This window comes from Typopeltis vanoorti, chromosome 8 (assembly GCF_054136105.1).
Source record: "Typopeltis vanoorti isolate ZY-2024b chromosome 8, IOZ_Tvanoo_1.0, whole genome shotgun sequence".
Classification (NCBI taxonomy): Eukaryota; Metazoa; Arthropoda; class Arachnida; order Uropygi; family Thelyphonidae; genus Typopeltis; species Typopeltis vanoorti.
In genome coordinates, this window is record NC_143556.1 from 135,276,036 (window position 1) to 135,290,440 (window position 14,405).

At 37.5% G+C, this 14,405-nt stretch overlaps 1 protein-coding gene across 1 annotated transcript in view; it reads left to right on the forward strand.

Annotated features, from left to right (window-relative positions):
• LOC150104364 (suppressor of lurcher protein 1-like) overlaps positions 1-14,405 on the forward strand; it is a 355,061-nt gene that overhangs the window by 71,192 nt on the left and 269,464 nt on the right. Inside the window, exons 4-5 of the mRNA XM_090396464.1 lie at positions 1,628-1,808; positions 6,306-6,520. Coding sequence (XP_090252590.1) covers positions 1,628-1,808; positions 6,306-6,520 — 396 coding nt within the window. The remainder of the gene's footprint in view (positions 1-1,627; positions 1,809-6,305; positions 6,521-14,405) is intronic.

The following is a 14,405-nucleotide window of genomic DNA, read 5'->3' on the forward strand; positions in this document are numbered from 1 at the left end:
AAGAAATTCAGAGCCATAGCTCGAGGGAAGCTTGAGACTTTCTTCACACAGAAATATTACCACAACAGCATAATATTGATTTATGACCATCTTCAAGCAGAGAGAGAGAGAGAGAGAGAGAGTTGGCAGTGTTTGCTCAGTGTATCGCGATGTAAAGCTACGTTTAGCACCATATACAAGAGCATAATGTGGAGCATATGTTGTGCAAATGTGTTAAAATTACAGTCTTCGGGAAAGTAACGAAATCACGAAGTTCGAATAGAGCGTGACTGTTTGTTATCTCCATCTCGGATGGTATACGGTTTATGGGTTTCTCACGGTCCCCTGCAGCCGTAAGAAATACGGTAGGCGCAAAATAACCGTACTGAACTTCTACACATAACATATATCGTTGTAGTTATTCAGTACTGTTTCTTTTTGTTTACTTCTTCAGCATACTGTTGTCACGTGGGAAGTTTAAGAACGATATCGCAGGTGAAGATGTGTCATACCATCGCATGTATAGGATTCCACAGACGAATACCACAACATATTTTCCTTATTAAACCCATCTTCGAAAGGAAGTATTGTCAACAGCACGGCATCAGGACAAGAGGAGTGAAAAAAAATTGTTGCGTCGACGAGTCGTCGTCCTGCTTCACCAGGCAAAGAACCAACAACTACGCTTATGAGCAATTAACACCAGCCAATGGGCCAACGGACATATGGTTTATAATGTCAAGAGTGTTTTCATAGCATGAAGCATGTTTTGCTGATCAGTCTGTTGCGTCTTGAGTGATGAGTGTGGCCTACTGGAAACATGGCAGATCAAATGCACGCTGTTATGGTGTCCCTTCTCAGAGGGAGGCTTCGTGAACGACCATTTAGGTAGTATCATCAAGCGCACAATGTACGGAATCGTTCGAGAAACACACACGAGACATGGCCACCACCCTTCAGTGATAGGGGAATTAACCAAATGAACTCAAAAGGAACAAGCATGGTATGCCTTGCATTCATCATGATTATACACTCATTTTCCCGTGAGAAAGGTGGTAGCATCCTTCAAGTCTTCGTTAGTGTATAAAGATTGACGCATACAGAAGCTTTATTTTTGTTAATTCAATAGAAAAAATATCTGGTCTGAAATTCTTCGGAAATGAAATCTGAAACTTAAATGAAAATAATAATGTTTTTTTTTTTTTCATCCTCGAAGCTTAAATGTAAGCTTATCTGAGGATATTATTACTGTATCGTCTGTGTATTGGAATATCTTACCTTTGAGTGGTAGCTGATTAATATCGTGAGTGTAAATGTTGAATAGAGTTGGGGAGAGTACAGCTCCCTGTGGCACTCCACAGGTTACTGGTAGCTCTCTGTTTCGGATTGATCCGATACGTGTGATATGCTTTATATCGCACGTATCGGATTAATAATAATAATAATAATAATAAAGTGAATTTTTTCTATAATTCTGTGAAAAACGGTTTTTAAGAGACCAATTTCTAAAACTAAAATGACTTGCCCATTAGGAACATTGTAACTGCCTCCCCTGCTCGAGTGTGTTCGCTTTGATAATTTCCGCTGATGCTACTTTGGTTACTGTGAATGAGTGAATGCTTCCTGACGTGTTTGTTCTTATTTGCAGGCTGTAACTGCATCGTGTTTGACGACACCTACGGTAAAGAATACGGAGTCTTCACCTCCCCGAACTGGCCCGTCCCGTACGAAGATAATATTGAGTGCCTCCTCTATACTTTTTTAGGGGAAGACAACGACATTGTAGAGGTCACCTTCGACGAGTTTGACGTCCAGAAGAAGAATTTGGAGTAAGTTTAACTTTTCTGTTATCTGTTGCAGAAAGTTCATGTTTTCCTTGTTATATCCAGAAAACGCTTTTGTTTTTGCAGAATATCTGCTTATCACTTGAACTCAAATATTCGCATATTTAAATAATAATAGACAATGAAACCCAACTCGATATGTTTTCCTAATAAATATAATCACGAACTGCACAATCGTGTCCAACCTCGTTTCACTTTTCTCGTTGTGTTAAATGCATTCTTGATTTATTGTTTAATTTCTTGTTTGTTTCAATGTCAACGCTTTCCTGTTTGTTTTATTTTTCCAGATTGTTCATCATCCATTTAGAAACACGCTTTTGTAATTCGTACTCGAAGGTCTCTTGAGTATCTCGGAGTTTGAATTCTAATTTTGTTTTGATGCCACAAATATTTCCCCCCTGAAGTCAAATAAATAATCCCCCGTTATGATCAGCACTGACAACTCTCAGAACAATATTTCGTTTTGAGACTTAACGTTATTATTGGAATTCTGAAATTAATACCTTAATTCTTCCAATCTAACAAAGATAATAATACGTTTATTTTTTTCATACAAAGAACAAAAACCTTAATGAACACATTACTGTATTTGTTTAACGTATAAAGAAAACTGTTATTTCATTAATGGTTATTAATATTTAGGGATGTTACTGTTTAGTTTAGTATACGTTGATTGTTCACATTGTTTTATTCTACGACTGTTATATCTATAATCATTTTTCAATGGAGAACAATCAATATATTTATGTGGCGATTGTCAGTCCTAGAATCTTCTTTTCTTTTTCGGATTATTTGGTTTTTAAGTTACACAAATGTTGAAAAAGTATTGGGACACTCCTGTTTTAAATGGAAGTCCCTGATATAACATCGTCGGATGGACACACCGCGTCAATATCGCTATATAAACGGATATACCGCAAGCTATAGCATAAATATACCTGAGTCAAGACTTAGGAACTTGACTAAGTGGCCTATCCATTCTTGATGAGATGATCAGCCAATGGAAACGTGAAGATGCAGCCTCACACAGGAAGCTAAGACAGAAGGGTGCAGGGACGGTAGTATAGAAATCTCAACCGGTGTGTCATGATTAATTAGAGATTTAAAGAATACACGATTCAGTATAGTAGTGGTAATAGAATGTAGCGGAAAGAACTTCACAGACCGTTTGGGAGGAAGAGTTGCTGCAAATATCCAAACATGAACTCTGACAATCAACAGAGAAGGCTACACTGATATAAAAAACATCATGACGCAGCAGAGAGTTGGAATTTCTGGATATGAAGCGACTAATTATATTACATCATTTTCCAATGCAATGCAATGCAAGGCTCGGAGGAAACTGGAGATCACCCCCTCACCGAAAGATGAAGTTAGGTGGATTATGAAAGAATTCTGGATAATGCAAGGCTTGATCACATTGTGGCCGTTTGATGGTCGACTCAACGTCATAGCGCATATGCTATTGTGCCATGAGGTGAGTAATTGCAGAAAAACATGAGTAGACGATGGTCCACACGCTTTCCGTGTGTTTTATTTGTGGCTGCTCTGAAATATAGGCTGCCCCAAAAGTTATTTCAACATACTCCATATCGGATCCAATCTAACTGTTTTCAACCGTATTCAGATAAGAACAACACTCCAGAGCTCCGTTCTTTTTATCGCATCGTGCTGAGGTTAAGACACAATAATTACAGTCATTAAGTAAAAATGAAAACCACTAAAATAACTAGAAACAAACTTATAAATAAAAAAGCGAGTTATCTGAAGTGGTAATTTTCTTATTATCGCTCTTCTCCCAAGAAATACCAACCACGTGACAAAAATTCAGGCATGTTAAAATGGCCAGATTAGATACTCAGTTTACATAAATTTTAATTAATCTATCCTTAAATCCGTACGTAACTAATTGGCTCTTCAAGTTACACAAATTCGCCCCTTCCGCTGATGAAGAACGTTTCACATTTTTCCTCTAAAAATAAAAAAATATAAACCTTATTCTGATTCGTTTCTTCACTATATTTTTATTATGCCTTTTGACATGCCTCCTAATCTGTTTTTATTATCTCTCCTAATCGATTTCTGCCCACAGTCGGAAGCCTCTTTCGTAACGAGACTTAAAATCGAATAATAACCCACTGACAATTTAAATATCGTGACTTTGTTATAATGACATTGTTAGAATCGCTGAATGTTTGCTTGCAGGTAAAAATGTCACGCAAATATGCACGTGGAAGTTAATCACAGTAGACAGTCGAGCACGTTTCGTACCCTAATTCTTTGCAATCAATAGCGAACTTAGTTTGCTTTTTCGAAATTACCTGCTTCATTATGTCACGTGCCAACGTAATTGGAAATTCTTCCAGGGTGGGTAGCAAATGAAATAACAATTACTGTAATTTAGTTTCTTTCAATTACAATTCCTGCGTCTTTATGGGAGAACTAACCAGTTTATAATATGAGTGTTTCTCGTCAGCTGTCAAGATTATTATCTGCGCTACTTTAGCCTGTCAGGTCTTTCAATTAATGTAGCAGGTTAAGCTGCATAATAATTAAAAAAAAAAAAAAACACTTGTGGTTATTTTTGTCATTTTGGAACGGTGGAACTTGTGCATATGTAGGTTTTTTTTCCCATATAAAGAGTTGATCGCTTAATAAATTACTAATAATTAAAGTTTGGTGATCATTTTCTTTCTCTACTTGATGAATTCTCACTTCGTCTAATATAACAGCGAAACTCTCACACGCAACAGGTTACTTCATTTAAACAGAACGTTTCAAAATTTACTCTAAAATTTAAATATCTTATTGAAAATTCAAAGCCAAAACTCCCTATTGGAACCATGTTCGTACGAAGGTTTTTGATACGCGAAAAGACCTCCCACAACATCTCAATGAATTAAAGATACCAAGAAATTATAAACTCGGTTTAATATTTATTCAAGTGTAAACAAGCAAGTTTGCGCCTGAAATATAATCAGGACTGGAGCACCTCGTACATCATTTGTCTTAGTATCCCATAATGCAAACACATATCCTTCCGGGTATGTATAATGCTATCCATTATGGGAGGGGTCACTACCCAGATCAGTTTCGACCTTTGAGGTCTCGTCAGTGGGAGCCGGACCCAGAGGTGATACTAAGGTTGAAGTAATGCAGAAGTCATATTTTCAAGACAAGTAATACGAAGTCTTAGCTTCTTTATACGAGTTTCCCCAGTCCTGAAGATACTTCAGACGCAAACTTGTTTGCCTACACTTGGATAAAGGATTAAACCAAAAATATAATTTCTTGGTATCTTTAATTTATAGTATAACCATGTGGAAAAAGTTCCAACAACATCTCACTGAATTTTTTGCACATAATTTTGGGAAAAAGAGAAACATTGAAAATTTGGTTACATCCGCAGCACTGATGACGTCATGTTCACCTTGAAGATTTATGAATTCGCCAGAAAAGGAGCAATCACGGTAGCTAACAGACCAAAAGTACTTTTCCATAAAGGAAGGGACGGAATGGGGGCTTTCCTGTCGAGGATGCTCCCGAAATTTATATGAAGATTAGAAGGGAGGTTTCGTATGTTGCTCAAGATTCAGATGGGTTTTAGATCTTCAACAAAGATAGTGGTCGTGCTCAAGATTCAGATGGGTTTTAGATCTTCAACAAAGATAGTGGTCGTGCTCAAGAGAGAAAACCGGCAGTTGTAGGAGCCATCGCTTATTAGTTGACGTGTGACAGAATAAAATTGCTACGTAAGTCAATCCCATCTACTGGTGGTGTTGACCCGAACTGAATCAAAACGTGATGTGTGTGACCACTCCCAAATATAAACTGCAACTTCTCTAGTTCACAGCAGAATGAATTTCACGGCATGGTCGGGGAGTGACAAGATTTTGAAGTTCTAGTATTATTTGCTAAATTCTGTGATTGGAAATTTTCCTGCAACATCCGCAAGAAAAGTGACTCGGACGTGATCGATGTTCTGCTATTGAAGTTCTTCACTGAGATGAGAATCGCGGCGCATAAAAACTCCCAAAGTTTATTGTGAGGCGTTGCTTCTTTTTTCGTGCGCTTCGATGTGCGTGTGCGCGCGCGCTCTCAATCGAAGGGGTTGATGAAAGTAGTTGTACAGGAGGTCGTTAAAGAATGCCCTGCGTTGTATTACAGTGTTTTTATCTCACGAGATGAAGAAAAGTGAACCAAAAAACACAAACAAAGTTTACTTAATGGAATTTGAAGCAATGAAACTCAGTGGTAACAGCCCAGCCGACAGATGCGGTAAGTAAATAAAATCTTCTTATTCTAACGAAAACTATTTTTTCTTCTTCTTCTTCCATTCTGAATCCTCCTCACCACTTTCTTCCTTCCTTCTCGGCCAAACTTCCTGTCAAACTCTGCTTTATTCCTGAAAATTCCATCAAAAGCCACGGCAGAAAATCTCATGTTGTCTCTCTTTCTTTCTCTCCTCTCATTCTCCGGCAGGTGTATTTACGGCGACTTCGTGAAGTTATTTCTTCACCTCGCGGAGGCGGCGGTGAACGAGAACACGCCGTGGAACGCTGTGCTGTGCGGGAAGATCGCCGACATCGACCAGATCCACTACTCCTCCGGGAACAGCCTCATATTCGAATTCCACTCCGACTGGCAACACGGCAATAACACGGGATTCCGAGGCACATATCGCTTCCTCAGCAAAAGTAAGTGTCTCCTTGGGGTGTTCCGCCCGCAAACAGGTTATCGCGTCGCTGTCATTCGTGACCTCCGTGGCGTTGTTGCACAGTCAGCGCGAACACTGATAAATTATCACTTTCCTATTTAGGACGGTGACGCAGCGCGAACTACGTGAGCACGTTGTAATACGCGGCAGCTGGCTCGAGCACGCTCGGCGTTATGCGTTTTTGTAAGAAACGAAAGACCACTTGGCGATGCCGTGCAAGACGCCCGCCAGGGCGAAATGGACTCGGAGCGCAAGTAAATCGCTCAGAAACCGGGAACAGTGGCGAACGTGAAAATGTGGTCGTCGGACAATCGCTTCTCCTCGGCTATAAAACAAGGCTCATTCCGTGGCCGTTAAGGTGCGCCCCAGCTTCGACCACCCTAATAATATTCTGCTTTTCCGGTGTCGATATTCAGAAATGTGAAAATACGGAACGCTATAAATAGCGCGAGATGCAGTGGGGTGGTCTCCATCTGGTGTGCAGAGCGCTTTTTTATGAACGGTGTTTGAGGCAAAGGAGGGACACCTTTTGAATTGAAATGTCTCCGAAATGAGGCGACACGCGCGCGGAATTCGAGAAGTCAAATGGAACTCGAGTATTTCGGAATTTAATACGACCGTCGAGTGTTAAATGACGTCACAGCGGAACAGCGTATTCGTATATCCTTAAAGTTTTATGTTATCATAAATACTTAAACATCGTATTAATCCCGTATTTAAATCATAGTCGATGAAAGTTTATTTTCTTAGAATTTTGCAGACCGCAGAAAATAAATGTGGGGGGGGTGTCTGTGAATGGCGTTCCTTCATAATACAATGATGCAGTTTCCGTGCAAGGAGTATCCATTTGATGAACAGCAATTGAACTCGCGAATCAAAAGAGTCCACGTAGCTCACAATCGTCAGTTTTCCTTTTATTTTGAAAAAAAAAAAAAAATTCCAGATATTCCCAAATAACTAGTTTGTAGAAAAGATCTTCGCTTTCAAACCCATGGGTTGCGTTTCGACTCCTATGGTGGTAATAATTTTTAATACCCGGTGTGAGAACGCCACCGTCCTCGCTGGGGGTCCGAAGTGGCTCAAAAAAATTACCTTTCTTAGTCTCCGGAGTAGGATATCTTGATTACGTACCCATACCCCCCCCCCCGGTGCTAAATTTGCCGTAGATTGAGACAACATTTTGTGCTTTTCGGTGATATTTTTGAAGTGAGTTTTTATTGATTTTTTCCCCTTCTGTAATGTGTGGGATCCATTGAGGCAAAAGTGCTAGCGAATCGAATTCTACTGGAAAGTCTAATGGGATTATTTGTAGTTGGTTAAATGCAGAAGCGAGCGTTTGTTCGAGCCAGAATAGGCGTATGTCGTCAGATAAATAACAACAATAACAGTATTTAAATTTTAAAAAAAAATGTTTTCGAGCCAGATAATCTGCAACATCGCCACTCAGCTCGAGCTTTTTCGAATAAGGTGATTTTATTACTCATATGCTTGAATAACGTGGCTAGATTAACTTAAAATTCCGTAAACGTCTGGTCACGAGACTCCAAACTGTGTTTTGAATGAAATCCAACCCCCCCTCTTTTTTTTTTTTTTTTTTTTTTTTTTCAGTAACGCTGAGCAAGCCATAATTTGTCCACTTAATACAACAACTTAGTCAGTTCGCGTGACATATTCAGCCGGTCATAGTTCATGTTCATCCGGTCTTGCTGTAATTTTCATTGGCGCCTGTCCATAATTATTGGCTAAAATATTCAACTTTTTGTTTTCACTTGAGCAAGGAGACACGCTTGCCACCCAGTGAAAGATAATTCAAGAGCACTTCTGGATCGAGGGCGAAATAAGCTTTTGTCTCCTACAAAAACTGATAACATTGAATCTAAAGCAATTAGCACTCACCAAGGACTTTGCAGGAATGCCATCATCATTGGTAGGCACTTCTCTATTCATGAACGTCAAAAAAAAAGTACTCGGGAAGTTTATAAGGTGCGAAATACGTAAAAGTTACATATGATATTTGATATACTAAAGGTCATCTAGTAACCAAGACGGCCAATCGCAATTAATGTTTCCAATTTACATTGGAAACATATTGGGATTGGCAGAAATTTGATATGTGGTTAAATATTAAACAAAAAAAAAATGTTGTTTAATACGTATTTTTGGTTTACTCTCAACTTTTTCATTTTTTTCAATTTCAATGAGTTAATAAAATATAGGCTTTATTCACTACCGATAATTTTGAATAAACATATTTTCCAAGATTTCACCTCAACATTATTCAAGCATATGATGCATATTCTTAAATTTAAAAAGTGTAATATTAGTGAGGAAATGCATGAAGTTGAGTATAATTATTAGATGTAATTAAAAGAAACACACGTATTAACCACAGTGAAAATTATTTAATTGTAAATATTTCATCCTAAGTATCTTAGGACATCATCAGTACAGTAGTTTAAACAATAATAGGAATAGATGCAGTTAGGGCGCATAATTACAATAGAATCTCATTAAACGTGCGTAACGTGTTACAGGAGTAAAAAAAAAAATTTTTTAAATAATAATAATTATTATTATTAATTTAATTAAGAGGATATTAGATCCCCCATTGTTTTGAAACCGAATAAGAAACTCAAAGATTGGAATCAGAGAGTTTCATGCCGAATATAGTATAAAAAACTATAAAAGCCTTTGCATCGCAAAATCCTTTGCAACGAGTTGCCCGTGTTTGTACTACGTTCTAGGACAACTTGCATTTTGGTCACGCTAGTATTCGCCGATACTTTTATAGTTTTTTATGCTATATTCGGCATGAAACTCTCTGATTCCAATCTTTGAGTTTCTTATTCGGTTTCAAAACAATGTGGGATTAATATCCCCTTAATTTATTTAATGTTTATATCACCAAAATGAAGTCTGTTGGCTCTTTGTATTTAAGTAATTATTATTATTTTACACAATTTTGTATGACAATTTCCCATACTTTAGGAATAGTAAGAACGTCGTTGCGGTTTAAATTTGATCTGTGTAGTAGGGCTTCAGAACTTTCTTTATATAAACATTCATGTTTAAATAAAGATCTATGTAAAAGTTTCGACTTTTCCCAATGGATCCTATGGTTTGGATTTTCATTTCAGTGTTGAGAGAGGCCAGAGTTCTGCGATTTAAAAAGACGAATGTGGTCTTGATGTTCCGAGATGCGTTTCTGAACAGACCTACCTGTCTGTCCAAAGTAAGACAATTTGCAGGAGCATGGAATCTCATAAACGCTAGACAACATCAAAGGTGAGAGTTTTTCCTTAGGAGAAGGTAACAAGTTGTAAATTTGGTTGATAGGTTTGTAAGAAGTGGCAAAATTGTGTTTCTTCATAATTTTAGAAAGACATTGGGAGATGCCTTGGACGTAAAGTATGGGAATCCAATGGACTTGTTGTCTGGTTGGATGTGTGGGAAAGTGAATGATGATTTTTTGAGTTGTTTTAAGATTATATCCATTTAGGATGGCTGTATTTTTGATTACTTCTAATTCTTGGTTTAGAGATTAGTAAAACTCGGACTTGTGATGAGTGGTAAAGCTGGTGAAAGTCTTGATCATTACGCAGAATGAATGCTCGCTTATAAGTATACTTTTAGAACACATTCATACGCATTTCACTGATGTAACTCTAGTGATGTTATTTATTTCTGAAAAACTTGACACAAACTTGCTTTACAAGATTCTTGAAACTACAAAAACATTATAATTTGCTTTCAAACACTAATGTTGTACTTATTCTTTCACTTCGGGCACATTAAAAAAAAAAAATGGATACCACACGCAGCGGAAACTTTTCTAATGAAGTCCTAAGCGTCGTCTGCTTCTGTCACGACTGCAGCGCCTCCTCGCCACCAGTACACAGTTTAAAGAGAATTCGCAAGTCTTTGTGACAAAAATCCTTACAAGATTCTTCAGAGGAGCAGAATTTGTGTGCTCTGGAAACTAGTGATTTAATAATGCCAGATTTCTGAGATGGATGATGAGCGGAAGAATTGTGAATGTAGCGACCTGAGAATGTAGGCTTGCGAAAGACAGACGTGGCGATGGAACCGTCTTCTTTTCTTTGAATGTGTAAATCCAAAAAGGAGATACCCTGTGGAGATTCTTTTTCTAACGTAAAGTTGATGCGATGATGAAGAACGTTAATTTTATCTAAAAATACAGCTATACTAAATATGTGTAAATGTGTAAAAATATGTAACAAAATGTGTAAAAATACAGCTATACTAAATACTAAATGGATATAATCTTAAAACAACTCAAAAAATCATCAGTCACCTTCATACCTTACGTCAAAGGCATCTCCGAACGTCTTTCAAAAATTATGAAGAAATACAATTTTGCCACTTCTTACAAACCTAACAACCAAATCGATAACTTGTTACCTTCTTCTAAGGACAAACTCTCACCTCTGATGTTACCTGGCGTTTATGAGATTCCATGCTCCTGCAAATTGTCTTACTTTGGACAGACAGGTAGGTCTGTTCAGAAACGCATCTCGGAACATCAAGACCACATTCGTCTTTTTAAATCGCAGAACTTTGACCTCTCTCAACACGGAATTGAAAATCCAAACCATAGGATCCATTGGGAAAAGTCGAAACTTTTACACAGATCTTTATATAAACATGAACGTTTATATAAAGAAAGTGCTGAAGCCCTACTACACAGACCAAATTTAAACCGCAACGACGTTCTTACTATTCCTAAAATATGGGAAATTGTCATACAAAATTGTGTAAAATAATTATTATTAGTTTTTTTTTTAAGTTTTTTTTTACTCCTGTAACACGTTACGCACGTTTAATGAGATTCTATTGTAATCATGTGCCCTAACTGTATGTTATTCCTATTATTGTTTAAACTACTGTACTGATGATGTCCTAAGATACTTTTGATGAAATACATGACGGTTGTCTAAAACAGCTTCACTGTTTCTATTGTGGTTGTTCTTACAACTTCGTTTAAGACACATCCGAGGGTTCTTCTTTGAGCCATTTTCCCGCCATCTTGAAACCATTTTTGTCGAACGCTGGAGGAATGTGTTGCACACGCACACACGTAAGTGTGTGTGTGCTGTTTTTTTTCCTGAGAACAATAATTATTTTGTAGCAAAAATGAATCATAAGTTAACACTTGTCTCGTTTATTTCCTAAGAGCAGGTTTCATCTGCGTGATATTCATGATCCGTGAGGCTACCTTTTGTACTGCACGTCTTTTCGGATGACCAAAAAGTCCTTTAGGACTGAGTTTCAATCGATTGAAATATAAGCATGTCAGATCACATCACGGTCAGGCTGAAATGCGATTTCAGCACTTCTGTCGACTCTTTTAAACAGCCTCTCATATCTCTCTGTTAGGGGAATGATGGGACGTTTTGGCTGGCTGCCAGTTCGCAATGAGAATTCATAATTGTCCGAAGAAGCCACCAGCGCTTGGTGCTCAAACAAATAAGTTGAAAAATAAAAGTCACCATCACAGCCAGTATAGCTTGCGAAATTTATTTGATGGCTATAGTTTTAACGCAGTTTGTTGTTCGTGTTTTGACTTCCTATCTACCGATGTTGCCCATCCCATTACTCGAAACCTTCTTTGAAAATGTGTACTTTATAATAACCGGAGTATTCTTGAAGGTTCGACTATCGTTCACTCAGAGTAATATACAACAAGAGTTTCACATGAAAAATCTTTTTGTCGCGATGACTTTTTCCGTTTGTAAAGTACTAGAAATTCTTTCTTCTCAACAAATACAACGTCGGTAATATTTTAATACAATTTCCGTGAAAATATTTAATTACGCTAAAACGTTCTTGCAATATTGGTCCCTCACTTCACGGACAGGAACCGAACCCAGGTCTTTCCGACCAAAGGGCCTCGTCTATAACGACTGAGCTAGGGAGGCTCCTTCACGTTTTATATGCAGTAAAATTGGAACCAATTTCTGCAGAATATTCGATACATAACTAGTTTGTATAATAACAGGAACCTGGCTTAAGTTATGTTATCTTCTTTAATATATTTCACGAAATAATCAAAATTTTAGGTCATATTTCAAGAGATACTTCATTTATAATTGGATGTTAGGCCTAACTTGCTTTTACACTAAATTTTTTATCATTAAATCATCTTCAGTTGAATGATACGCCCTTTCACAATCTGCTTTTTAAAACGGTTAACTGACTTCTCATCCTCCCACATTTAACGGTGTTTTGAATCAACACTCAAACGAATGAAAATCTCTCTGCGAAGTTCTTGGCATGCCGCTCAAAGCATCGGTTGTTGTTCGACTGTTTGATTTCGCAAACCGGATGATATGCTTGAACAGTTTCATAAATTAGCAACGAAGAGCTCACGCTACCTAAAAGTAAGTTGCTTGCTAACTGTCTATTGCTATGATTGCCTCATTTCTTGTTTGTGTGCTTCGTTTCTATGTATTGCTTGTGTTATTGAAACATGTGAGAATATTTCAGAGTTTATTTGCATTTGATATTTGCTGTTTGTTTCAATTAAATAGTTTCTAGTTTACGTAGAAAATTCCGAAATAATTATCTGTACCTGCAATTACTTCTCAACTATTCATTGGAATAATGAAATTACGCCATACTTGATGCACATACAAGGAAGCGTATTGTAAAACGAATTCACTTTACATATTTCATTTATCGTACTCACTTAATCAAGCATAGCGCCGGATGATGGAAAAAATATTGCAGTGCTTATATTGGACCAACTGATATATCCCATCGCGTATTCGAAATGATTTCTGGTGTGGAGAGTACATTCATATGAGCGTATCGCTGTTTCAAATTGTAATCGCGTACCAGCACGGAATTCAGAATTTACCACTTCGTGAGCTTGATCGTGCAGCGCGTGACTAAACGATTTACTGTAGTGCACATTGATTGTAATGGCACCGCCAGAGGCCACCTCACTTCTACTGGTAAATATTTTCCAGATTATAGTTTACATTCATTGGTTCTTCGTTCTTTCCGTACGTATCACGTGCCAGCATCTTTATAAGTAACGACAACTTGATGAAACGAAGAGATCGCAAAAATTGATGAACATAAGTATAATCGATGGGATGATGAACGGGCTCTTATTATTTTTAAAAAAAAATATATAAAGAAGTTGTGAAAAATACATAAAGACACGAAAAGCAAAACAAGAACCTCACGGATGAATTGACTTATCTCAACTAGGCTCAAGTGCGTTCAAGACGGCCTGCTTTGAAGAAGTGTTTAAGATAAAAAAAAAACTCTTAACGATAAAAACATGACAGTGTGTTAACGATTCTACAAGAAGAAACTGGAACACTTCATGGCGGCTGCTACTATTAGTCTTTCCGAGGGAAAAAAGTCCACCTTGTTTTTATGTCACGTAAGAAAAATGAAGAATCTTAAAGAAAAGAAAGATGCTGCGTAAAAATAAAGAATGAAAATATGAAAAATGCTTTACAATATTTCACAACAAGTTTCGTGTTTTTTTAAAGAAATCTTAAAATCTGCATTTAACATTTTGGCGATTAAACTAATTAAAACAGAATAAAATCCCCATTTCTTACGAAATTGATGTTTACACTAAGATACTTCGAAGAAAGATTCGGGTCGTGATTGGGGTTCACAAGATCATCGACATAAGTTGCTTTGATGTTGCCCTGCTAGGTCAAACAAGGCGATGTCCGAAGAGTTCTTATATGACTTACAAGCCGCAGAACTTTCATCGTGAACTACGGGAGAGATTTTGGGTTTTCACCAGTTTCCGCGTTCGAAATTGAGCAGATGGGATCATTCCAACTGTTAATAAGCACGTCTGACAGATAATGGGA